The sequence below is a fragment of the Xenia sp. Carnegie-2017 genome, unplaced genomic scaffold (genome assembly GCF_021976095.1).
Source record: "Xenia sp. Carnegie-2017 unplaced genomic scaffold, XeniaSp_v1 HiC_scaffold_20, whole genome shotgun sequence".
NCBI lineage: Eukaryota > Metazoa > Cnidaria > Anthozoa > Malacalcyonacea > Xeniidae > Xenia > Xenia sp. Carnegie-2017.
This window is the reverse complement of record NW_025813483.1, coordinates 7,660,776-7,688,079: the sequence shown is the minus strand read 5'-3', so window position 1 is coordinate 7,688,079 and position 27,304 is coordinate 7,660,776. Positions and strand designations below refer to the sequence as shown.

The following is a 27,304-nucleotide window of genomic DNA, read 5'->3' as shown; positions in this document are numbered from 1 at the left end:
TGTTATAAAAAAATATACTCACGGCAAGTTAAAAGTCAAAAAGCCTATACGTGAGCGACAGCGAGAGTCAACAAGAAAAACAGATCGAAGAGGTATAACTCGCGAATGTCTCTTTATCAGTAAGACGCTAATTATAATTAAAACTTACAGTTGATTAAGTAACTTATGTAAATATATGTAGGTAAGATATTGGCACATCAGGAGTGTTGTGTGTTTGGAAGAAAAAAAACAGCAAAAGAAGGGAGTGGTTATGAGCAATTGGAAAAATGCGAGACTGAAAATGGTGCACGATGTTTGCACGATGCTGCTCTATTTATTCGATTTTCCACATTTGCAAACAGAGGTTGGGAATTCAGAATGGCAGACGATATTAGCAAAGGAATATTTTTACCACAGATCGTGTTGTAGGGAAATCTGCAAAAAGCGCAAGACAAAACCAGTGGCTTCCAGCAAGGCTGAAACCGTTTTTCAGGAGCTATCTGCAGTCATCGAAGAGAAGGTAATCCTTGAGTGTGAAGTTTTGCGGATGGTTGATTTAACTACGAAATATTTAGAAATTCCAGAACGTTTATTTGGTGTTGAACATCAGCTTAGCTCACCAAAAGTACAAGGCTTAAAGATAAGATCCAGAAATATTTTGGTTCAAAAGTTGGGTTTTGAAGTCCAAAGTACGGCAGTGAGTAACAATGTTGAAAAGAGGCAGTTAGTTGAAGTAGCTGTTAAGGCAAAGTTATTAAACTATAAATGGGACGACTTATCGCTGAACGAGAAAACGATGCAAGTTGCCCATGAAATACGTAAAGAATTATTGGAAACTGCTAGTACTTTTAAAAGTTGGCCACCAACAGAGCACGAGCTTCTGTCCAAAGTAACAGAAATTCCAATGTTAACAACATGTTTTTTGGAAAGAGTCACTAGTAAATCAACGAAATCCGCAAAGGTGATGCGTTTAGTGTCTTCAATTGGACCAGATCTGATCTACCACGCCAACAATAGTCGGAAAAAACGTCAAAGCATACAACCTTTCCTTTCTGCATCTAAAGAAAGACAGGCTCCAAAATAACTATCAACTAGACACAAAAGTTTGGCCACGGGATGTCTTATGATGATGTGCTTATTCTTGAAACTTCTCTGGCAATGGAACATTCAAAAGACCAAGTTCACAGGTCCTTCTCTCCAGCCATTATTCAGCCATCTCAATTCGTCACTTTTGTTTAGAATAACAACGACATCAATCCCGAAAGTCTCAAAGGGCTTACTTTGCACTGTACGAATGGCATTGTCATCCAGACATCAGATGTTGTAATAAATGAGCCCTAGCCCTCTTCTGTAGACGCCTTAGTGTCTACACAGTCATGCATGAAACAAAAAACGTAAAAGTTTCAACCTCTTCTAACAGAGATACCTTCGTACGTTCAGGTGAAGCGCAAAAACACAGAAGCCACGACTAGCATTCAGCTATGCATGCACAAAGACGAAGTAAAACTCTCATACATTTTTGATACGCTTTGGATCATCGCCAGAACTCAAGTCAATCAAACAAATTTCGAGCAGCAGATACTTAGTTGGACGGGCTTTAATTATTTGTTGTGCGACAACGACAGCAACAGCTACCATGAAATTGGATACCTGCCGTCGATTAACAAATCTCCAACGTCCCATGATACTGTTCTGGAAATCCTCAGTCAATCAAAGGTGAAGGCAGAAAAACTCGGTTTGATCGAAACAGATGTGTTGCTAGATATGGCAACATACGCTAAGGCTGTGGAAGTTATGATGAAGGTACATAGATCTTAAGCAGTTCGTTGTTTTGCGGCTTGGCAGTTTTCATACAATGTGTATATTCATTGCTGTTATCGGAAAGAGGTTTGCTGATGCTGGTCTTCGCGACATCGTAATCGAGGCAAATCTTCTTGGTGACGGAGCTACTACTCTCGGTAAGGTCCTCTATGTTCTCCTTGTGTTTCACAATTTTTTTACAACCGCTTCTGACGATCTCATCACGTCCATCGTTTCCTTGGGGGAGAGGTTCACAACCTATGCCGATCTGCGTCGCTTGTAGCGGCCCCTTGTGTTGGCGGTATTGCACAAGATTCGTCGGCCATTGCTCACCTGGTGACGTTCCTTCGCCGCACACTCAAAATAGGATCATTTAATAAATAAAAGAGTTTTATGACGTTTGTTGTAATTTTGTATTTGTTTTCTTCCTTCTCAAAAGCAAGCGATAACATTAAGTATTTGCATTTTTGATATTGCAGTGGTGTTTTTTAATTACGGGCTCTTCATTTTTCGACGCCATTTTGCATAAAATTTAGAGATTATCAAAATGCTAAACAAAACGGTGTCGGAAACAACATACAAGATATTTTTCCACTGCCGACATGTTAAAACATTATTACTACGTTATGAAGCACAAATTGAAGGCATATTGGAATTGCCCCTCGATGTGGTAAGTTTTTTTCCTTCTATCTGCCTGACTATAACGTTGTGATTAGTTTATGTGCGACACGTATGTTGTATGGTCGTAAGATACGCGAGATAGTCTCAGACGTACCTTTGATGTAAGGTATCGTTGCTGTTGTCACTGAGTTGTTCGTTTCGTTGGGTTCGTTGGGTTTGTAAGTGTTGCGTTTGATAAAGTCAGAGTTATAGCTGTTTTTGTCAAAAATACGTTTGAGATAGTTGTTTTCGTTGTGTAGAGCGTCCGGTGAATCACATATGATTTGTGCACGTCTTGTTAATGTTCTGATTGTGGTGGCTTTGTGTGATGTATGGTTGTAGTCGGTCAGTATGTGTTGGTTTGCGATAAACTGTTGTTCGTAGTTTTCGATTGTCATGTTTTACCAGACAGTCGAGAAAAGGAAGAGTTCCGTTTTCTTCGACATCTTTGGTAAATTGTATGTGGCTGTTCTGTTTGTTGATGTGAGTGTGAAAGTCATCAATCTCGTCTGCATGTAGTGCTGTGATTGTGTCATCTACGTAGCGAAACCAAAAAGGTAGTGCATGTTTGTAAGTCGTGAGCGCCCGTTCCTCTATAGATTGCATTACAATTTCAGCAACTATAACAGAAACGGGTGAGCCCATTGTTGTTCCATGTAATTGTTTTTAGTAAATACGTTCAGATATAATGTTAGATTTTCTCATAGAGAAGATCTTTCTGTTAAGTTTGCGTACTAGTGATGGTGTTGGGTCTCGTTTGAGTTGTTCGTACGTTTGTCTGTCGTTAACAAGGGTGTCCATTTTGTTGAAGTAATCATTCCTGTCCATGACCACAGTCACACGTCCTTTGTCTGCTGGTAAAATGACGATGTTGTTGTCGTGTTTTAGTCGTTTGAGTGCTTGTTGTTCGTCCTTTTTCGCCCTTAAACTCAAAGAAGCCCTTTATATCAAGAAACGTAAACCTAGCCTCAACAAACAAATACAACATTTTAACACTATCTTTGACCTGTAAATAGCAATTATTACTTTATTAAATATTATTCATTTTCTTTGTAATTTTTCTCCTTCTTTTACAAAACCTAACACAAACATTTTATAACACCTTATTCAACTGTAAATAATTATTCATAACTATTCGATACTTCCGCTCTATCACTATAACATATAATCATGTAAACTTCTATACTGATTCCTTCGCACAGAAGATGGAATAAAGTATGCCGAAACAAGTTTGCTTTAAAGAAATTTGTCGTCTTTTTTAAATGTTTTAAGTGGCAAAATACAAAAAAAACTCGTTCCCACGACGCCTTTAAAAAACTTTACCGGTAGAATTTCATACCGTTCTAGCACTTTTCACAAAATGGCGTCATAGTTATGTTCTGTTTTGGTGTTGTGCTCATAATAAACTAGATTGATGCCGGCTTCTAAACTCATTTCAGTATATGTACTCTTTCGTACAAACGGCACGCGAAATTTATGACTTTTATGACTCTGCTCATGCGCAGAAATGCACACGAGTGACTTCCGGTAAAAAATTTCGAAATTCTACAAATTGATAACCTCAATGACAGTCTTGATGGTATATCGATAAATCTTGAAACAAAGATTAGTAACATTTGTAAGAGAATATTTCTAGCTAACTCGCGTGAGAACATTACCCTAAAAAGCAAGAGTTTCGCATCGTTTTCAACGAGGTTTTCAAACTTAAAGTGCTACTGAAGTGAAATTATTTCGTTTTTTGACACAAACGTTTTCTCTGCATTCTACTGATCATTTTCAGCTACCGCACATTGAATTTGGTCGACGGGAACCCATCGAAATTTGCGTTCAAACATGTCACTGTCGCTTGTTTTGATGCGAATTTGACTTCGAGCGCGTGACGGCATTTAAAGGACAGAAATTCAATTTTAAAGATATTAAGTTAATAAAAATATATACCAACCAGAACATTTCCAAATCAAATTTTACATTTTTAAGAGTTCTCTATGCAAAAATCGAGTATAGTTTGTGAAAAAGAGTAATACGAATAAGTAAACAACATATACAAGCCGTTATACTTTTATAAACTTCTAAAATAAACTTATAATCTCGATGAACTGGGTGCTGCATTCTTGCGCAGTCTGTGGTTTAATACACACGCAACGTTATCTGAAACTAACTGCAACTCGCTTAGTTCCAGTTTACCATAGTTTTACAAACTTCTCGATAAGACTTATAATTCTCGAAGAAACGGGTGCCTTCCTTCACATAGTCTGTGGTTTTGCGATACGCAATATGCAATATTAAGAAAAATGCACATAATATAAGGAGAATTCTTTTACAAAGTAAAATAGTAGTATAACGATACATTGGAAGTAAAAATATGGCGAGTACGCAAAATGCTGCAAAAAAGCGTCGATAAAAACAATATAGTGTTGCTGGTTGGACGAATCGAAAAAGATGTGCGAACAGTAAACACAGAGGTATCTCACTACATCGTTTTCCCCTGATAGACAAGGAGAGGCTGAGTATATGAACAAAAGGGGTGAGGAGACATCGATTAAAATTGTTTCTCAGCAGTACTCAAGCCGTACTATGTTCAATTCCTTTAGCTGATTCTGCATTCACCGCAAACGAAGCGTTCAAAATCATTAAGTACGAGACAACAAACGACAGTTGGATAGGAAAGAACTTTCTTCAACACCATGGTTTCCCTCATTTAAGTTGTTCATGCTAACATGTATAACAATCATTGCCATTGCAATCTAAAAGCAAAAACATATAAATTGTTATATGGTAGATTAGCAACAAGATATGCAAGCAAAAGGTTTGGACAAAGTTTTAAACCAACTGCTTCAACAGGTCGTTCACATCCAAAGAAAATGCGCTTGTGCGAAAAGTGTGGACAGCCCATAAAGGACATCCAAAAAGTCATTGTCCACAAGAATTATTTGACAAGCATTCTTAGCAGGCAAACTTCTATGTTAGTGGTAAAATAATCTACTATGCTATGATGACTAAATCGTTCTCGGATGTCTGTGTAGACGCATGTAAAGATCCGAGTGACGATCAGTTGCGTGGTGGCATAGTATTTACTGCGGTGGGCAAAACAAATTTTGCGCCCGTTTCACCTTTTCTTATAGCTATTCTCATGTATTTTAGTTATTTTTATTTCATAAAACACAAACATGAATCTTGATAAAAAAGAAAGTAACTTAAAAACCAATTATCATCTAGCAATTATATGTCTGTTACGTTATTTGTTTTTCATAGTAAAATATATATATATTAATGCCTTTGCAAGCGTTGGGGAGGTTTTCCAAAGTAAAGTTATGATTCTATCTTTGTCGATAGAAAGGAGAGTTTCCCTTTCAACTTTCATTAAAAGCAATGATTCCAGGCGTTCCTGTACCATCGTAGATCGAATCCTCGTTTTTACTCTCTTCAGCGAGGAAAAAGAACGTTCAGCAGTTACTAAGCTAATAGGTATGGCCACTGCAATTGAATAAACTTTGCATAATGTTGGGTATGTGTCGACTAAATCGCAGTTTCAAGGCATCTAAGAATGACGGAGTTTTAGCCTTCTCCGTAATTGACGCATTATTTGAATGCTCACTTATCTCAGTATCAGAATGATTTTCATCATCATCATCATCACCATCACCAACATCAATACTTTCAAAGTTCTGCTCATTATGATCATGGTCACTTTGAGTTATAAACTGAGAACAGTGAATTTTTTTTAATGTTTCTGCAAAGCTTAACAGTTCAGTGGCGCATCTTTGGGAATCTATATTATACACATCACAAAAGGCTTTCACTGCAGATTGAAGATCGTGAGATGTCTTGCACTTGCTCGAGAGCTCGTCAATTGATTAGGTGCGAATAAAGCAAATGATTTCATTAGCGGTCGATTCTTTTCAAAACGATTCTTCATTAAAGATTGAATGGAATCTAGCACTTTATAAAATGTGTCTCGCCTCCATTGTGCTTTTGGTGAATCTGCCAAATCATCTCTGGCTCGTTCTCCGTCTATTGGTCGTCGACGACGAGGTCGTGTAGACCTCCATTCGACATCTAACGCAAAAGAATCGGAAATTTCAATGATTTTTCTGGTTTGTCACGTATGATTTGAATCCTAGAAATTGAGCTATCAACCATATCCATTGCTTTTCCAAAGTCACCATTTACGCTCTGTAGATATCGACTTAAAGGTACAGTAATTCCAAAAATTTCTTGGAAAAGACAGGCAGTCGCAAAAAATTGCTTTGTCTGAAAAGCTGATTGCAATCCATTTGCTTTTGCACGTTGACTTTCAGTGAACGATCTATCCTTAGTCACTTTTTGGAGCGATCGCATGATGCACTCGAACCTCAAAAGAAACACGTTTAGACAAAACTCTCTTGCATTCCATCGAACTGTATTAAGACGTTTAATTGAAAAAATTTTGAGGTTTTCATTCTTTTGAACCAATTGAAACAATTCGTGTACTTTATGAGAATTATTAAAGAGAACGTGCAGTTTTTCGAGAGAGTAAAAAAGAGTAATGACGTCAATAGCAACACAGTGAACATAGATTATGTGGTTTCCGATTCTCTCTTTTACAATTGCCTGAAAACCATTATAACATCCGCTCATACTGGATGCTCCGTCATACGTTTTGGGCAACAAGCTTTTCAAATGAAACTTCATGCAATTGTAATATTGTTGTAATAGCAGTGTATAGGTCATGTGCAGTTGTTCCAATTGCTTTTTAGCATGACAAAACGTGTTCAGAACACTCGCCAGTTTCATTAACAAGCCTTACGCATATACTCAATTGCTCTGTATGAGTTATATCGGGTGTTGTATCAGTAATCAATGCCCATGCTTTGCAGTTGCGTATTTTTTGTTCAATTACAGAAGATATTTCCTTACCAATGATATTGATTAACTTATTTTGAATATCGTTGCTCAAAAACGTTGGCCATGAGCCACGTCCTTTGATTCCTTTTCCATCTGTTTTACTACCATCCTTTGTCGATTGCTTCGCTTGGTGATCACGAACTTTCTCAAGATGCTCATTGATTGGTTGATCGTACTCCGACAATAATTTAAGCGTTTCCAAAAAGTTTCCTGTATTAAGATAGAAATTTGTCAGTGATTCACAGTGACCCCTAAAGGAAAGCCCTTGTCTTTCAAGAAACATAATAACATTTATCAAACGTCGTTTCAAAACTATTTTGTTTAAAACAACTTCTTTTTACGTCTTTCAGACTCGATTTTTCCCTGGTGATGACACTGATCCGATATTGAGTTTTCTTGAAGGAAAAGAGCTTCTGCAACTTTTGCGTTTAGATGAGAATTGCATTTTTCATGCTCCAGAATTGTAATATACTGCTTTTTCCATTTGGAGAAACCAATGTTTGCAAAAGTTTTTCCTTGATTTGACCGAACATTTTCTCCCCTAGACGTTACATTTGTAAACAGAATGCATAGTACGCAAAACAAGCTGTCTTCTCTTAGAGAATAGGAAATCCATTTTCGTCTTGTTCCATCATCGTGGAAAAAAACCTGCTGGGAGCAATAGCGAGTGCGATCTCCTTGTCCTATCCTTCTTTGTTTCAAAACAAACTGGGATGGTTGGCATGGATTCATTTTAAGTAAACGCCTTTTTTCGCTAATGCTAAGATTAAGACCAACAACTGTCCCAGGGTCAAACGTGTTTTCTTTCGTATCAATAGAAATATTTCGATTCAATTCATTTTCAGCAGATTCTGAGAAATTTACATCTATCGATTCAGATTTTTCTTGCGCATGCACTTGTTTAAGGTCTTCACTGATGCTCGGCGTTTCCCTGAGTTTTAATTCTAACACCTCTGTTGTTTGTGACAAAATGCTTGGTGGGTCATTTTGTATAGGTTTAAAGTAATCAAGAAAAACTCCCCCAAGTTTTGCAAATTCTTCTTGTCTAGCTTTCCTTAATTTTCGATACTCGGCACCCGACTTCTTTCTCTTCGTGGTGTTGAAAGAATTAGACATTGCAGTTAGTCTTTAACATTGCACTATGATCCATGATGTACATTACACAATATTAAAATAGATTTCTCAACACAAATGGAATTATCAAATGAAATGTTTGTGACCTTGTGAATTACATCTGCATTGCCAGCAATGAAAGCTCAAAATGAGAGTTTTGCATTTTGAGACATTAATTTAATTGGTCTTTAAATGTTGTTGTTTAAAAAATATCTTAATTTCAATTAAATATATGCTGTTATGCACATTCGATAACTGCAGATAAATGAGTCTTGAACATTTACGAAGAAGCTTTAAGTGATTTAAAAAGGTTTTACCGAATAATAACTTGCTTTACTACTGAAAATGACAAATGTGTCGTCGTAACGATAAAAATGTAAATAACACAATACGAACACTGCAGTATTATTAAGTATCATTCAGTATCATTAAGTGCTACTTCATGTTAGACTATGCAATATGATAGCAATCTACCGATGACTGCACTACTGTCATAAAATTTTAAAAAATATATTATTACGCTTGGATTAATAATAAGATAGAATAGGCAAGAAATTAAACATTTTAGGCCTTGCTGCGTCCCTTAAGGGCCTGTCTATATGGAGCCGAGTTACCCGGTTGAGCGAGTTACTCGCTCAACCGGGTTTGTCAAAGTGATCTGTTTATATGGCAACGGGTAACTCGGCTAGTACTTCCGTTCATTTGTCTTAAATGAAGTTTGGCTATGCTAACTTCGAGTAAAGGCGCGAGATTTTAAAAAGCCTCACAGTTTCGCAGCAAAAATGGAATGGGTGAATATAAATTTGAAAATTATGATATGTGTATGTTTTTGTATAATAATGCTGCAAGTACAAGGCTTAGTACACATGCGTACCAACAGAGTCAATTTTCTCGCCTCGCCAAGTTACCCGGCAAATGCTTTATACGGAAAAATTCATCCCGCCTAGCCGGGTAACTCGCTTAAACAAACCGAGTTCCCGGCAAGGCGAGTTACTAGGATGTGTCATATAAACGATTCACCGAGAAATGCATTCATTTTATATAAGGGCCGAGTTACCCGGCTAGGCGAGTAACTCGCTCAGCCGGGTAACTCGGCTCCATATAAACAGGCCCTTATATAAGAGGACAATTTGGCCGTGTATGAATAGGCGAAACTGAAATGCTAATTGGGGGTGGTGTAAATATTCATATATTCAGCTCTGCCTTGCTGTTGATTTCTTTTGTTGGCGATGTTAAATTCAATAGAAATCAGCAAGGCAAAGCTGAATATATGAATATTCACCCCCCAATTAGCGTTCAAGTTTCTCCCCTGCATGTATGTTGTCTACAGTCATCGTGACAAATCATGCAGGCGTTGTGGCCACAAACGAAACATCTAATTTTAGAATGCTCGTCATTATCTTATTCTTTAACTGACTGTAAATCGACCCCCTTGACAAGGTTTCATTTTGGTCTGTCTACTTCCTTTCTTCCCTAATTCCCTAAAGTTAATTCATTCACTGAATATATAACTGTGAAAATAACTGTTCTGCTTCAAATGCGTTTTTAATTTCTTATAGCCCAAACTTAAAACTTGATGACTCGTATTCAATTCAGCGCCCCCAAAATCAATAGCTAGGGGGCCCCTTCCCCCCTGCCACCACGCCACTAGTAACGACCCATTGCAAGATTTTGATCTTTCCTTACAAAATAAAATTGGAAATCAAAATGTACTAACTCATTTTTTTGTATTCCACGACGCTTTCGTCTTGATCTCTCAGGGATGGGCTAACATTCTTCAAGACTGTAGCATGCGTCATAACGGTGTAATTTTCATGAAGAGTAACACAGCTAATTTTTTCAATGCTACCATCGAATACCAGTTCATGTAAAGTACGGTCAACCTCTCTACAACAACGGTATTCAATGGCAATTGTCACCAGTTGAGTAAGACACAAGCTACATACACACTTATAAAATATACTGTTTGTTATTGTATTTACACACCACGGCATACGGACAAAATAACATTTAATTTCTTCTAGAGTTCTAGTAACATATATCAACTTACCAATTATCTAACTGAACAGTTCTTTCAACTTCGTTTCTAATGTTTGAGGTTCTAATTAGCCATCTGCGTCTTCTTCGACCTACAATTCTCTCCGACTGCGTTTGCTGGAGGTTCATTTTCATACGAATTAACAATTGATTTAGCCCCTAGTGTATCTTCAACGCCGGAATTCGAAAGTAAATTTTCATTATCAATATCAGAGTTTTCAGTATCCGAACCGCATTCGCTTTTACTGCTTGAAAAATTCAAATTTATGGTGAGTACATGTAAAACATCTAACAAAATACTAGTAAGTCAATGCTTATACTTCGACTTCCGTCCTTTCAATTACGTCACATCCGTATAATATTTCAATAGTAAAAATTCGCACGCATAACGCAGCTTTGAGCAAGAATTTATTGATGATTCCGTCCTTCAATTTTCATAAAAAGTATATCAAAGTGATCAGGAAAGATTGAACTATTTGATTATAGAAAAAATCGATACCCAAAATTTCACTTCAGTAGCACTTTAAGCAATATGGTGTGAACGGTTTCTAAACTGTTGTATTTAACAATGGTTGTCAAAAAGCAAAGAAATATGCAGGGGCCGGTTGCATGAAGCCTGGATAGCGTTATCCACTTGATAGCAAGTTTTTTAACCTTTTATAAAACCTTTTAAAAAGTAAAAAGTATAAGATTGGATAAAGTAAATGGTTTGAACCCGGGAGTATCGTTACATGTTTGTAAATGTCGATCGTCCAGGTTGGTACAGTCCTGAGCAGGACTGTTTTTGCTGTTGTTGTCATTTTGACTCTGAAGATGACTACCGCTAAGGTTGTCGAAACGTCAGTCAACAACAACAAAAACAGTCCTTCTCGTTTTGACTCTGTCATTTTGACTCTGTCAAACAGTCATTTTGACTCTGAAGGTGACTACCGCTAAGGTTGTCGAAACGTCTTATTAGATTTTCTCTTTTTTTCCAGACTGAGACTATCATTTCCCAAAGTACTAGAAATTCTTTCCACAACACTAACTTTCTATTTATCGCCTGTCTTCTTGATATCAAAATAGAAGATAGTGTAATAGCTGCAGGCAATTATTTTTGTTGTTTACGAGTTTTGTCCGCATGCCGCATTTGTTGAATTTCCGTTTGCTGTTACACACTAGGCTGAAACACACTAAGCAGTCGCTTCAGTCGCGCGTCCAAAGCGAATTGAAGCGCACGGGTCAGTCGCTTGAACGCCAGAAACACACATGCAGCGACCATCGCGACTTTTACCGTGGCGTCTATTGAACATGGCGGAGATTTTTGTTTGTTACAGACACAGACATCACTTAAACTTTTTATTTTGGCCTTTATTACAGCTACTAATATATGAATATTTACTCAGTACAAACTACTATGTGGAGAAAAGAGAACAAGCCAGCTAAAACCCGCCAATATGATCATAGCCCATTACGCGTATATCGTGGACAATCTTATTCTGTGCGTTTAGGTTTTGCATTAGGGTTCCAGTTTGTAGCTCCTATTGTCCGTATTTGATAAGTCATAAAAAAACTGAAAGATTCCATTGTGAATTCACTATATATTGCCCCGTTTTCCACAGTATAGTGTATAAGTTCGGTATGATGCTTATGATAGGGAATATGATATGCATTTAGGAAGTTAAAATGTATCTATTGGCCAAACAGTGTAAAGCGACTAATGTCAAAAGTTCCACATGTTGAACTTTCAAAGCGACTAGATGACGCGACTACGCTACTAGCTTAGTAACCACGCAAAGCGGTAGTTTTAGAAGAGCGACTAGAGCGACTGCCCAGTGTGTTTCAGTCTTAAGTTTCATCACAAACCTAGTTTTTTCCATACGGATGAAAATATATTTTGCACAACCCACTCTGACATACTGATGGAATATGTTTCAAAGAATTTCTTATCATAAAGAACATTCTACCGTATAGTCCATGAATGAACTGCTTGTGTTTGGGTAATGATTGGTGCCGATGTTATTTTATTGTAGTCCTCATGAAAAAATATTATATTCTCCGAAAAATAAACTATTACAACAAAAAAATTCAAAATTAGGATTGACAAAAGAGAAAAGGCAAGAGGTTTTTACCGCAAGCTGGAATATAAAAGGGCATATTTTTCTTTTAAACTTTATTATATAAATTATATGGCAGTTTATACAACAAGACTAATTTCTAAAAGCATTGGACCTTCAAACTGGCAAGGAATTTAAGGACGAACTCCTTTCAAACAACATGCTTGGGCTTGAGAAAGAAAAAACAAAGTCAACACCTGACTTTGCTTAGTTTGCTATTCATGTTTACTAAACACTCGTAGACCGCGAATAAATTTATGTCGCCACACAATACGTTAAATCGACGTTTACGGATATATTTTCGAATCGCAAATATGACATTTCCACAATTGCAAATTTGAAAATTGTAAGATAAAGATCACTTTTCTGTGAGTAATTCTTACCAAATTTATAATAATTTCGTATTTGCTTTCTACCTTTTACAGAAATACGGCCACATTGCTCACATGCAAAATATTTGGAGAAATCTTATTGGCGTAAAACATGAGAAACTTTCAAAGACTTGCTAATGTGTTTTTTTAAATATTTGTATAACAACGTTAAATATTCAAGCATTTTAATTGGTCGAAAGCCATGATGTATATAATAAGAGGGAATGACGTAACAAGAAATTTGTTGTTTTTGAATGACAAATAAGTAGCAGAATTATTTAAATATTTACTTAAATTCATTCCTGACTGGACAAATGAAGACCTTGAAAAAGACCTAGTAGAAGCGGTTGACGTGTTTGAGTAAAAAGAAAAGAAAAAAATCGGGTTTTCTAACGTTGAATCAAGGAGACATAAACAAACTGTTTCTCTGTTTCATTTGCGATTTTTTTTTTCGCCTTTATTATTTATAGCAAATCGATAACATCAAATTGTTATATATACACGGTATGACGTCATTTGTGATACGAACAAAAAAATTGCCATTGGCCAACGGGGTGAGTTGTTAAAAGCATGTTCCGTTCATGTGTTTTTAGAAAAAATTTCAATGCAACTTGTAGTTTTGTTATAACTATTAAAGTGCCCCTAGCACGAAATAAGACTTAGCATATTCTGAATCTTTATGATGCTTATAGAGTAAAAACAGCTATTGCAAATAAATTTGATGGTTTGTTAGGCGAGCTTCGGTCGAAATTCGAAAATTTTAAATTTTAACGGCAAAAGTTTTTCCAAACTGCGAAGCCGGAAAACTGGTAACAAGTACGTCACAGTAGGAATCGGTTGCCTGTTCAGCTTGTTTACATATATAGTCGGGCAGATAAGTGAAGAAACTTGAGTAAAAACTTACCATACCTAATTCTTAATTGACATCAAAGTCTTAAATAGTGTAAATTTGTTGAAATCTCGTCCTCGAGCTCAGACACCGAGAATGACAGTTATCAAACTGATGATTCCGACTTTATCTATCATTCTGGGCCATATGATGTGCACAAATAAAACAAAGCAGCTGCAAATATTGAAAGAACAAAACCATGGTCCATATAGCAATGAACCGATTGCTGACAAACATTGGCTTGCTAAATACAGCGAAAATAAAAATAAATACGAGCAGCGATTGTCTATGCTTCGGCTAAGACTTGATGATACTGAAGCAATTGATAAACGGTGAATGTTTCCAGATTTAACGTTTTAATGACTGAGCTCGGCGCTCCCGCATATTTTTAATTTAGACTCTACACAAACATTTCTTAGTGTATGGTATTACTAATGTAAATGAACGAAACTTAAAACTTTGCGTGGGTTTTCCCAGTAGGTTGTGTATAATACAAATGAACACAAACCAGAACGTTTGACTTTGATCAGCTCTTCCTATTTTGCTTCAAGAGCAATATACTATTTCCATGTATTTCTTTTTTGTTTTAGCAAATAAGTGCATCCAACACAACCGTCTGTCTGAGTTGCTAAATTATTCTTCTAAAGTATGTACCAAACAAAACATTAAGAATAGACTGATTATGCACTAGTATGTAAAAGTTGTGGTCCGTTTTTAAACTGAATCAACTTGCTTACTCTTGAATTTATGAAAATAATAGAAGATTACGTACGTTTAGTGGCAAAGGCCAGTCTTTGCATTGATCATCGGCATCGCTAGTATCGCAAATTTCCATTACGCGATCAGGAACTTCATGCGACTTTTTAGTTTGTATGTTTGTTGTTAACGCTTCTCTCAAAACCTTACGAAATACAATTTACACTGAATTCTGCGTGCCGAATTTGTCAGTTTAAGTATAAGTATATTTTGTAATCCGAATTATAATGTCCTTAAGTATGCGTACTTATGCGTCTCTTGCCTCAGTCTCGCAGTCAGAGTACTGTTTTCTGCAACACATGCTGGATGGTACTTTGAAATGGCTATAATGCCAATTTCATCTGTAACCAACCGCGGTAGTTTTTCTGAGTCGTTTGAAAAGATTTGCGTAAAATCGTTTTTGGAAAAGTGTGCAAATGTTAGAGTTTGGGGTTGGATCCCATTTTTCTCGCTTAATCCGCACGAAATCGATCCATTGCTTGCGTCGCCTTTTGGCTTCTGGCCTTTGGACACCAGAAAACGGTATATAATGAAGAGAAATGCCATTCTTTCTACTAGAAACATTACAGCAACAACCTACAACACATCTATTTGGCATTTTTCTTATTTGCGGGAGTTTAATTTGCCGTCGCCTTCAGTAAACAAACTTAAAATCAATGCACGCATTACTGTTCCATATATAATAAGCCAGACCGGTTCCTACTGTGACGTCACAACATCGAGATAGCACCAGTCTCTTTTGCGCAGTTTTTAATATTTTTAGCAAAAGTCTGACTTCAAACAGCAATATCTTCCAAACGAAAGAAGCAATTTCAATTCTGTTTTCGAATATTGTATCTACTCTTAATGTATATATTTAAAAATTATAAAGTCCTATTTTGTGTTAGGGAACTTAAAATTTTCTCTCTGTCTTAAAACAATTTGGTCGGACATTTCACCATAAAAACCATACGACATACGGCATTGCATTGTCAACATTAAAACGAATTAAATCACTTTTATAAGCAGCATTTTTGGAAAAAGGCACATAACAGATTACAGTTAACTTGAACTTAATCCCAGATAATAATGATGAATAAGTAAAACGAAACAAGTACCCAAGGGCACAATGTTCATGATTTTATTGAGGGAGGTTTTTACTATATTCTAAATTCTCTGCCTATTGACATGTTTCTACTATTTGTACTTTCTTTATTTGGTGTTTTACAGCTAAAGCCACCAACTATGAACACTTTGTACACTCAATGTTTCAGACATAAATTCCTAATTTGACATACTGCCATCAAAGACTTTTGGCTGATGAAAAAAATTCAAGTCCTTCAAATAACTTTTACATAAGTTAGTTGAAAGACTTGAATTGATCTAACCCTTTCGTTAATATTAGCGATAAACTTGAATGAATTACCTCGTTAACAAGGAACAATAATTTCTTTACAATGACCTTCTTATCATGTGAAACAGTACATTGAACACCAGGCTGGCCATAGCTAAACGGCAAGTTAAGGGGTTAACAATATGAAAACAACATAAGATAATAAGATATGACGTTTAAACCAAATTGAAAACATGATCACGTTTCGCTTTATCTAACAAAAATCATGCTACACAACATGCATAAACAGTAAGCTAAACAGCAACTTTTATGTAGAAGTCATGATTATAATCATATTACCACATGTATTTTGATTTGATAACCAAACTACACACAGTTGTACTAGCAACTAGCAATAATCATCATATGTTTTTTAAATAATTTGCATTACTTCAGAAATACAACTTGGGTATGAGAAATGCGATAATGTCAACTTAATAAAATTATGACGTGATGTTTAAGCACAGGTTTAAAACATGACCACGTATTAGGTTTTTAGCAACACAAGGCAAAAACAAAATGAATCAATTAATCAACAATTTTGGTGTGGAAGTTGCCACAATAAACGCATATCTATACCTATTTTGTTGTGCCAACCAAGCCAAAGTTGCACAATAAATTACCAAAAATCATGCTAATAATGGTACAAAAAAAAGTTTATATGTATTAGTTAATTACTTATTATTTACAGCCGACAAAGGGGGTGATATCAGTTGTATTGATGGAAGTACAATCAAAAAGTTCACTGGAAGAAAATAGTGATACCTCGGAAGCGATATCAACTCATCCCGAATACCATTTATGTACATTACTTAAATTATTCCTCATTTATACAGGTAATATTACACCCCACTATCAATGTCAATAAACTAGAATGTATAATATAATTGGAAACACATTAACAACTGCTTTCCAGAAAATGCTAAGAAGCAATTTACCAGTGCCCTAGCACAACATTTCATTGAACGTGAAAACACACAAGATATTTCCAAAAAAACAAATATGTATGACTGACTGACAAACATAAAAACTACACAAACACAACCTTGCCCATTAAGCCCTCATTCATAACAACTGCAAAATTCTCAAAAAATTCCATAACAACGAACACCAAGTCAAAAGCTCAATAAAATTATTTAAAAATCCAAAGAAACCTTTATATTTCAACAATAATGCCTGGATTACCAACATTCAAGCTTATATACAAAGTGTATAACAATGTGTAATCCCAGCTATCGCTATAGTGCAATGGTGACTCCTGCACTTGTGACACAGATATATATATATATAACTAGCAGCCTGCTTGTAAATGTACCATTCATTTTCATAACCATTTTGAAATTGAACCAAAATATTACAGTTTAAATTGTTTTGGTTACGGGTGTATCTTGAATTTGAGTTTACAAGAAGTCTTTTTTTTGAATTACATTTTAGTTTATAACATATAAAATTGTTATCTGGCTATAGATTGTAACCTACTCTTATGACATTCGTAGCTTTCATTGAGGTCCAAGAAAAAGGAAAATGAAAATGATTTAGACTTGTAGCCTTCATACAAAATATCTGTATTTTTATGTATAAAATGCATGAACTACTGTCATAGATTGTCAACCATTTGTGTTTGAACATTATTGAAAACTTATCTGGACAAAAAGTGGAATCTAAGAAAACTTCATGTTCATTTTGTGTCAAGCTTAATTTATTTTACAAGTAAGTGATATAATTGATAACTTATTTCACAAATTAACATTATTTTAATCAAAATTCATTATCTCAATTGACATGGGCAACTTCACATTGGCGTTTATTTCTCACATTCTTCAATTCCTTGTATTTGAAATCTATTTGTATATCACATTGTGTGTTGCTGTTTTCACATGAAAAGTTGGCAAAAGCTCTAAGAATAGAGTTTCTCTTTATTTATTTACAGCGGGATCATTCCTAATTTGTAAACAATAATTCAAACATAAACTGCACATATTGGAGACTATATAAATGCATAAGGCACAAAAACTTGGCTGCATTCATTAGGCCTTAGTTACTGTTACTTGTATTATGTCAACCTTTTGATTTTTCATTAAAATAATAAAAACTTCAATGAATAAATTGGTTGCCTACTTGACTTGGGTGGTAAAATAGTTTGATCATATCTAAATTGTATTAAAGCCAGTAAATGCATTTAGATTAACATTTCAGCATCAGTAACATGATAAATTAGCCGATATATAAAGTCTTCATTAAGAGAGAGAGCTATTATACTTTACCAAACAGCTGTAACAAGGAGTTTAGAAAGACAATGACGCATAACGCAACGGAAAGTGTATTTTCCTCGACATTAACATCGAAATACATAATTACAAAGGATACAAATTTATATATCCTTTCGCCGTTCCGATAGCCAGTATTTTCTGCAGAGGATCATACGCAATGCAGGTGGGTTTATAGGGAAAGCCATGTCGAACAGTCTGCAAAATATACGATGTAGTGTGACCACGGATATCCGTGTTTACATTGGGATGAAGCAGTAGCAGCCCAAATTGAAAGCCTATCTTACCTTAATGAAGGAAAACTGTTCGGGTTTCAATCGTTCCTCGATGGGCTCTTCATTTTTGCTCGTATTTCCAATATTGAATAAAGTCAGCGACTTCACTGAAATACTTTTAAATCTACTCATATATACATCGGGCCTGTCACGAAATATAAAACTTCATCGGACTTCGACCATGTATGAATGTAATTATTTTCACCCGATTCGTATAATACGCAAATTCTTTGTAGCACAATAATTTCACGCTTTTTTGCGGTGTTGCCCATTGAGTTCTATTGTTATTATAGAACTCAATAGAGGGCCTGTTCGCACTGGTCGTTTAGATCGATCTGAGATCGATCTAACGTAAAGCGAGCTAAGTGTGAACCTTCACTAAAATTTGGTCAAAAAGTGTGAGCTAAGTGTGAACCTTCGCTAAAAACCTTCGTCAGCTCGCTTCGAAAGGTGGTCTGAGATCGATCTGAAATTGATCCGGTTTATATGTGAACGTAAGTGAGCTTATTTCGATAGAACAGTTTCGCTCCCATGCCGTTTCCGCAAAAACGCAGACATTTTTCTTAAAATTGAAAATCAAAACAGAGAAAAAAGCTTGGAAAATGGCGCAAAAACGAGAGGTTTGGTCAGAAAAAGACTGTTTAGCCCTCCTCTGATATTTATAAAAAGGGATAGATCGTGATTGGACGCAATTTAGAACTAAATTTAAGCATATAAAATCTGAATACAAAAAGTTCAAAGACACATTATAACGATCAGGAGCTGGAACCTAAATTCTTTAACGTTATGGACAGTTTCTTGGGTGACAGACCGGAAGCAAGGGGTCTAAAAAACGTCATCGATACATCTGATGAATGAACGTGTTCATCAGCTGATGCTGAAATAAAAAGCATTAACAGGCATGATGATGATGGTAAGTTATCGTGGATGAGTTGATATCGAGTGGGTTTTTTTTGCAAAAGAAAATATTGGTTTTGCGTTTCATAGCAGACGAGCTTACAAGGAAATACGGACATGGGATTTCATTGTAAAAAATGTCCTCAGTACGATGAGTTTGTGGAGCTTAGGCAGCAGGAGCCCATGTTGGAAACAGCACTGCAGTATACGCTGATGATGACAGACTTGTTTGCCCATATTGCGATTACATTGAAGCAGGTGAATAGTAGAGCATTGCATGTGTGTACTATATTTTGTTTTATTACGTCGTAACATTTATGTGATATGTTATGTAGATGTTAGTAACGCAGATGAGAAGTTACCTAGTGAAGCAAATGAGAAATCCCAACCATTTCAAAGTGAAAACAAATCAGTGCCAAGGAAAAGAATACCAAGGGGAAAGGGAAAGCCCTCCAGCATGCAAGTGGCATTCGAGAATGCAATGAAAGAGCATAACAAATATCTTAAGGAGTCCGATGAAATGTTTTTGTCATAAATGAAAAAAGAAGCAGAAAAAGAGCAAGAGTTGCAAAAGGAAGAGCTTAATGTTTATAAGGAGTCAATGTCACTTCTTGCAAATGCAATAGCAATGAGGTCTCAGCCTGTGCAACAACCATTCTACAATGTTCATCATGATGCTGAAAGTCAACAAACATATTACAAACTTTGATTTAATTTAAGAACATGAGTAATTTAGCTATCATCAGCTTATTGTGTTATCAAAAACTCAGTTAAAGAATTTCTAATTTGCTCTGCACTTGTGTCTGTATTCTGTAAAACAAATTCTAAAATTTCATCATCAGGAATAAGTTCAACATAATCTGCAAAAAGTTTGTCTGCTCTACTCTCACAAATATTGTGTACAACACAACATGCTGCAATTTTCATAGGCAAATGATCTAAATTTGTATAATTCTTGTTAAGTAGGCATCTGAATCTGTTTTTTAAACGGCCAAATGCACACTCCACGACTTGCCTTGCTCGACTTATGTAGTAATTAAATTTCTTTTGAGCAGGACTGAGATTGCCATCGTTAGGATGCCTCTTCATCAACCATGGGAACAGTAGATATGCTGGATCACCAATAAGCATGAATGGTACATTGCAACCACATATAACAATAGCTTGGCAAACCTCGTTCACGATTCCACAGGCTGTACTTTTTCCTATACCAAAACGCCAAGCTAAAGAACGCAAATCTTCATTGGTAGCCAAACGCCAAAGACAAATTCCTACTCTTTTTGGAATTTGTATGGCGCGAAAAAGGCCATCACATAGAAGAAAGCAAAAAACTAATGAGAATAAATGAGCTAACATTTCTCTCGTGATCCGCTGAGATAAAATATGATATATTTTGTTTCATGCAGTCTACACACTTATATATCGAGCAAATCATTGAACGACAGTTACGACGCGCACATCTGCATTCATATGTGGCCAACAAATAGCTCGTTCGTCAATAGTTAAAAAAGACATCCGTCGTAGAAGCCGACAACTGGCGACCACAGTAGACTCGCTTTTTATGAAATTTATGTTTTTACAGTGATTTTCATCATAAAATTGCTTGCCAAATATGCGAAAAACACATACACTTTTTCTTCACTCTTTCTTAAGTGGGGAGACAGGAATTGGGAGATTTTCGGAAAAGCAGTCAATTTCAGTAAATCTCAGCGATAATGGAACAAATCATCTCTTTTTTGGCGTCAGCCGCTAATTAAAGCCGTGTTAGAGAATATGAACTCTAGTACAACTGGAAGGCTAACTTAAAATGATTGTTTTGCAAAACCTGCTAACTTGGAAATAGAATGCTAGCCTAAATGTTTTATTTTTTGAAAACCGTTAGAAAAATTTGGTTATTAATGTGTTAAGATGCATTGTGGACGTTCCAAGACATGTTTTGTATACGTAACGCTGTGTTATGTATACGACATGTATTACGACATGTTACGTATAACGACGCATGGAAGTATTACGACATGTTATACGCAACATATTTGCGTATTGAGCATTCTATCAGCAAGTTCATGCTTATAAATAAATAGCCAAGTGTACAACATGACAAGTATAACCTGCTCTACATAAATGCCAAAAAACAACCCTCATCCTCAGTGGTTTTAACCAGGGTTTCAAAAAGATTATAAAGCAAGCAAGGCTATATCATGTATCAAAATATACATTGAAATGCATTACTTGGAATGAAATATACATTGCTGTGTGTACTTTAAACCAGACCATGTTCAATTGGCTTATCAATGAATTGGTCCGGTCTTTAAATAATCTATGATGTGGTGTGGTCTTTGGTCTTTATAATTTGGAAAAACATGCAGAAGTTTTGTCATTACTCAACTTACTAATTTTTTAAGCTCGATTTAAAGTTTGATCTGATTCATATGCAGTATCAATAGCAAACAAGACTGTTCTTCAATAACAGAATTGTTTTATAATGCCTGATAGGAGATCCTGCATACCCACTAACACCATTTTGTATGAAGGAAGTCTATGTTACTTTACTCCATAGCACTTTTGTAGTTTACCAAACACTAAACTAGATTTGAAATTCTATATCCTTGGCTCTAACGAAATCTGGGAGTATTGGTTGCCTCATCCTCTTGTAAAATATTATCATTTATTGAAATTCGAGACGTAGTCGCCATGGTCGCCATCTCAGTTTTTGTTGTACTGAAAAACGCATGCGAATAACGAGTAATTCGTTCCGGGCTGAAATTGCGCAGCGACTACATGGCATATTTAATTCCATTTGACAGGGCTGAAAATCTCATTCCGATAAACATAAACCGAGATGAAAATTTAGACTGGGCTGAAAGTTAGCCCGTGCTGAAGTTTTTCCCCATGTAATCGTAATTTAATTTATGAGGGAATAATACAAAGTCCGGGCTAAATTTTCAGCCCGGCGAACCGAGACGAAACTCTGCCTGGGCTAAAAATGCTCCATGTAATCGGCCCCTTAAAGTGCTTTGATTTGTATTATTATTCACCATATGTAAGCAATGTAGGTTGTGATGGGTCAACTACCTGCGAATAATTCTCGATATCTGTAAGTAGGACGTTATATTCTCAAAAAGTATAGTTTATACAAGTCTTAACGCCATTAATAGTCGGTATTGAAGAAATCAAACAATAGCGAGGTTTGGTAGACAAAGTTTCCAAAAACAGTATGTAAAAGCTTTTGAACAAATTACTTGCCGTTCGCCATTTTTGTTTTAAAATTCAGAAAAAATGTAGCTCATTAAATGGTGGAAAGACATGTTTTCTGTTGTGTTTTCTTAGCCGTAAATAGACAGCAATCTCTACCTTTGAATTCAGTTGTTTATAGATGTCATAATAATAGAAAAACATTTATTTAAATTTAGTGAATGTAATTTATACACCTTTAATACTGTTTTTGCAACAAATTAGCAAAATTAGCAATTAATTTTTCTATTCTTCATCGCGGCTAGATGCACATGTCACCATATTTATCCAATCACCATGATCATAATGCGAAATGCAGAGAACAATGCGTGTCCCAACTCTTGTGTAAGCGAGCTTGTTGATCACGAGAGACGTACTGAATACCTTGCAATCAACTTGAAAGAGTTGGTGAAAAAGGGATAGGACTGATAAATCAAATCGGTATATTAAACATTAAAGTAAATAATAATAATATTTAATTTGCTTTCCAGTAGAAGAATTATTTTACCAACTATATAATTACTTACGCAACATCAGTGGACGCATTTAGTCTATACTTTGGTCTCAACTTATGTTCTATGCCTTTCCATCCTTCAGTATGATAGGAAATGTACTGAAGAAAATAAAAGAAAACAAAGCGCGAGGTATGTACGTGTGCTCTTTTAAATAGGCCAACCCAGCCGTGGTACCCAAAGCTCTAGGAATGGTGGAAAAGCCGATACACCTAAAGGTAGCGAAGACACTATTAAAACTCCCCAGAAATCCAAATGAGATTTATTCACTTGTCAAGAAACTGTCACTGATGGCTTGCTGCATAGAAATAGACCAAAAAATTGTAAAATTGAATTTATTGCAACGTTTCGTCTTTACTCAAGACATCTTCAGACAAATAATAAATATGATGTTAAGACAAGATATTATATTTACAAAAAGTTACTGCTATTATATTTACATTAAATTACTACTAAAGGAGGCGGTGTCAAAAGGATTATATGATAAGGATGTTAGGAAGTAAAATAAAGAGAAATTAAAAGAGGTTTAGTGTTTAAGTGGAATGGAGTTTCCTAGCACGTTAAGTGTAGGCATGAATTTATTGATTAGAAGGCTCTCATGAATGGAGAGTTAATAAGAATCGTTAGAAGAGGAGATTATTTTAAAGTCGTCTAAGTTGGGGGTGTGTCCAGTTGCGTTATTGTGAGCAAAAATTCCTGATAACGCAGTGTTGGAAACTTGGTTGCCTGTAAGGGGGGATATTCCCAAGTGCTCCGAAAATCTGGTGTATAGATGACGTGTGGTTTGGTATAGGTGACGTGACCAACATACGAGGCGTTGCAGCTTCAAAACTTGAATAAATAGATTACACCTGGTGGTTGTTAAAAATGCTATTGGATATTATGCGGATGGTTTCGTCAACAGGTATGTTAGTAAATAGGGATACGACATCAAAACTAGCAAGGACAACATTACTGGAGTTGATATCGCAATTTAAGATTTCTTCAACAAAGGAGAAAGAGTCTTTGATGATGAGGTTGCTTATAGTGAAGGGTTTTAGGAGTGGGATGGAAAACTTTGCTTGTTTATACAAACAGTGATTAATGGAAGAAAGAATGGGTCTGAGAGGAATGTTACATTTATGCAGTTTAGGAAGACCATACATAAAAGCTTCATCCCATTTACTTACAAACTTTCACTGGTCTCCTGCTTACTTCATCGCATCTTCAACCTTTGTTCTACTTACGAAAATTTTCATACACAACTCAAATTTACCAGAAAGTCACTCACCAAAAACGGTTTTCCTTCACGTATAATTGACCAAATCACACGTCGCTTCCTTAACAACACCTTTGCGCCCAAACCACCTGTCATGACTGCTCACAAAATGCCAATCTATTTTTGTCTTCCTTTCACCGGCATGCACTCCCTTCAAATTCGTACACAAATCAATAGCCTTTGTGCTGCAGCCTTCTCACATATATCTATTAAATTTGTTTTTCGCCCTTCCCAACGTATCTCTTCTTTCTTCCCCTTTGAGGACAAAATTCCTAAACCTCTGAGATCTGGTGTAATCTATTTATTCAAGTGTCGAAGCTGCAACGCCTCGTATGTGGGTCAAACCACACGTCATCTATACACCAGATTTTCGGAGCAATTGGGAATATCCCCCCTTACAGGCAACCAAGTTTCCAATACTGCGTTATCAGGCATTTTTGCTCACAATAACGCCAATGGCACACTCCCAACTTAGACGACTTTAAAATAATCTCCTCTTCGAACGATTTTTGTGAACTCTCCATTCATGAGAGTCTTCTAATCAATAAATTCAAGCCTACACTTTAACGTGCAAGGAAACTCCATTCCACTTAACCTCTTTTAATTTCTCTTTATTTTACTTCCTAACTTCCTTATCATATAATCCATTTGACACCGCCTCTTTTAGTAGTAATCTAACAACTTTTTGTAAATATAATATCTTGTCTTAACATCCTATTTATTATTTGTCTGAAGATGTCTTGAGTAAAGACGAAACGTTACAATAAATTCAATTTTACAATTTTTTGGTCTATTTCTATGGCTCTAATTAAAACTTTATGTTGAGCATTAATTTTTATTAGACGAATTCGATTTCCGCTCGGCAAGTCTCTCGCTACTCTTCAATTATGTTTAACGTAATGTTGTGTAGGGTTTGGTAATCATCTTTTTAAGTTTTGTGTATTTAACTGGTCTAACACCCCTTTCTCCAAAGCATTTAATGCAGCCATGTATTACTAGAAGCCATGTCACTGGTTTATGTTTAGAATCAATGTGGGAGAAATAGTTTGGTCCTGTGAGAATATAAACTTTGGCTGCTAAAAATAAAAACGTCTTCACTGGATAAGCCGGTTGCGTAAGAGCCAGGAGTGGGTAGAAAGTGGAGAAAAGCCTCTTTAATATTGTCATGATTTCACATAAGTATCTCTCAAAATAATCATCTAATTACTTACAATTGAGTTGTTCATTTTTTAGTCAAAGGAAGAATATGAGAGCATATCTTAAAGAGCTCCTATCAGACCTCAATAGACCTTGTCAAGCCAAGTTATGACGTCATCCAAGGTAGTTGGTATATATATTTTGTACGGAGGGATCCTTTGCATGACGTCACAAAAGAAAGTCGTTCCAGACGTTTTGAATGACGTACAAGATGATCCATGAAAAGGAGCGTTTTGCCAACTTTAAACAACCATAATAATAGAACGATTTGACAAAATTAAGAACCTTTTTTCCTGATACGTTGGAAATTACAACAAAATTTAATACAGCAATTAAAGTTTTTTTGCTGACAGGGGTACTTTAACAGAAATGAAAATTGGTGAGCTCTTAATTGGCTGAAAAACTTAACCTGTTGACAATACGATAATGAAGAGATAGTGATATGATCTTCCAACAGTTGCTTAGCACACTCAATAATTGAGAAGGTGGGCATATATGTAAAACTTTTACAATTAAAACATGCATATATGCACTTGTGTCCCCTCCCCCCTTTTTTAGTATCGTGTTAGGAAACAACAAAAATGATGAATTAACACTCTGATAAATCAGCCGGGCTCGAAGAATTGAAGAATGTTTTCTATTTTTGCATTTGAGTCATTTTGGAATATTTCAGAGAGGTTACATGATATCCAAAAATCAATTCTTTTACGGAAAAGAGTACTATACAAAATACCAAGGAATTCTGCACTTGTTTTCCAAGTCATATAGTCATGCAGATAGACGTAGTAAAATAGGCTAGCACTTACGGTTTTTTGGGACTGTTCATTTTTGTGATAAAAGTTTAAAGGGTACTTAACACGATTCCACATGTTGGACATCTTGGATTTACTTGAGGGATGATTCCAACAACATTTTTCGCTCCTTTTGTATTCAAATTAGTTTGCCGCCATGTTTTACGTTTATGTCATGACAAGAAGCGAGCCCACAATGCATCTAATCATAAACGTCATGTTGTAAGTACGCATTGATCAGATAGCGCAGCTAAAACATAAAAACGTGCGTCAGTAATATTTTACTATTGAAGGAACGAACATGTCAAGAAAAGTGGAAATCAAAATCATTTAATATAAATTTAACTTTAGTTCTACATTAAAAACGAAAGAAGGTCAATAGTAATGTTTACAGCACACATTGGTGAAACCAAACGACCGAAAATATAGCAAATTTCACTGAAATATAAAGACAAGCAGTGGATAAAGCTGCCCAGGTCAGGAAAGAGAAAAAGGGATTGAAATACTTCCCTCCTGGTGAGAGGAAGTGCCAGAGCTTTACTACAGTTTTAACCGAAATGCTATCAGAACACATGTACAGCAAGACATTAGCCAAGATAAGTCTTAAAGAACAGGGATGATGTACAGATCTATCAAATCAAGTTAATAAAAGTTTGTCTCAGTCTCCGATGTCAACGAGCAAGACTGACCGCCGAGGCATAATTTTTTAATCCATTTTTGTGTTTTCGGAAGCGTTTCTCGCATTCATTTATCCGACACTATTACCGAATTCAATTTAATTTTAAGTACATTTATTTTTTAGAACATAGAGATAATAGTTGAAATATTTGTTTGATATACTGATTGCTATGTAAGTCATACAATATACGTAAATAAAATGTGTGAACAAGTATAACAATTCATTTATCACAAAAATGAA

The 27,304-nt window shown here is 35.8% G+C and overlaps 1 protein-coding gene across 1 annotated transcript in view; it reads right to left on the bottom strand.

Annotated features, from left to right (window-relative positions):
• The window catches only part of LOC124440962 (syntaxin-binding protein 5-like), a 79,483-nt gene extending 60,794 nt beyond the window's left edge, over positions 1-18,689 (bottom strand). Inside the window, exons 1-3 of the mRNA XM_046991387.1 lie at positions 18,512-18,689; positions 18,325-18,422; positions 15,991-16,072 (exon numbers count right to left, since the gene is read on the bottom strand). Of these exons, the coding sequence (XP_046847343.1) occupies positions 15,991-16,072; positions 18,325-18,422; positions 18,512-18,631 (300 nt within the window). The 5' untranslated portion in view covers positions 18,632-18,689. The remainder of the gene's footprint in view (positions 1-15,990; positions 16,073-18,324; positions 18,423-18,511) is intronic.
• Between the last annotated feature and the right edge of the window lie 8,615 nt (positions 18,690-27,304).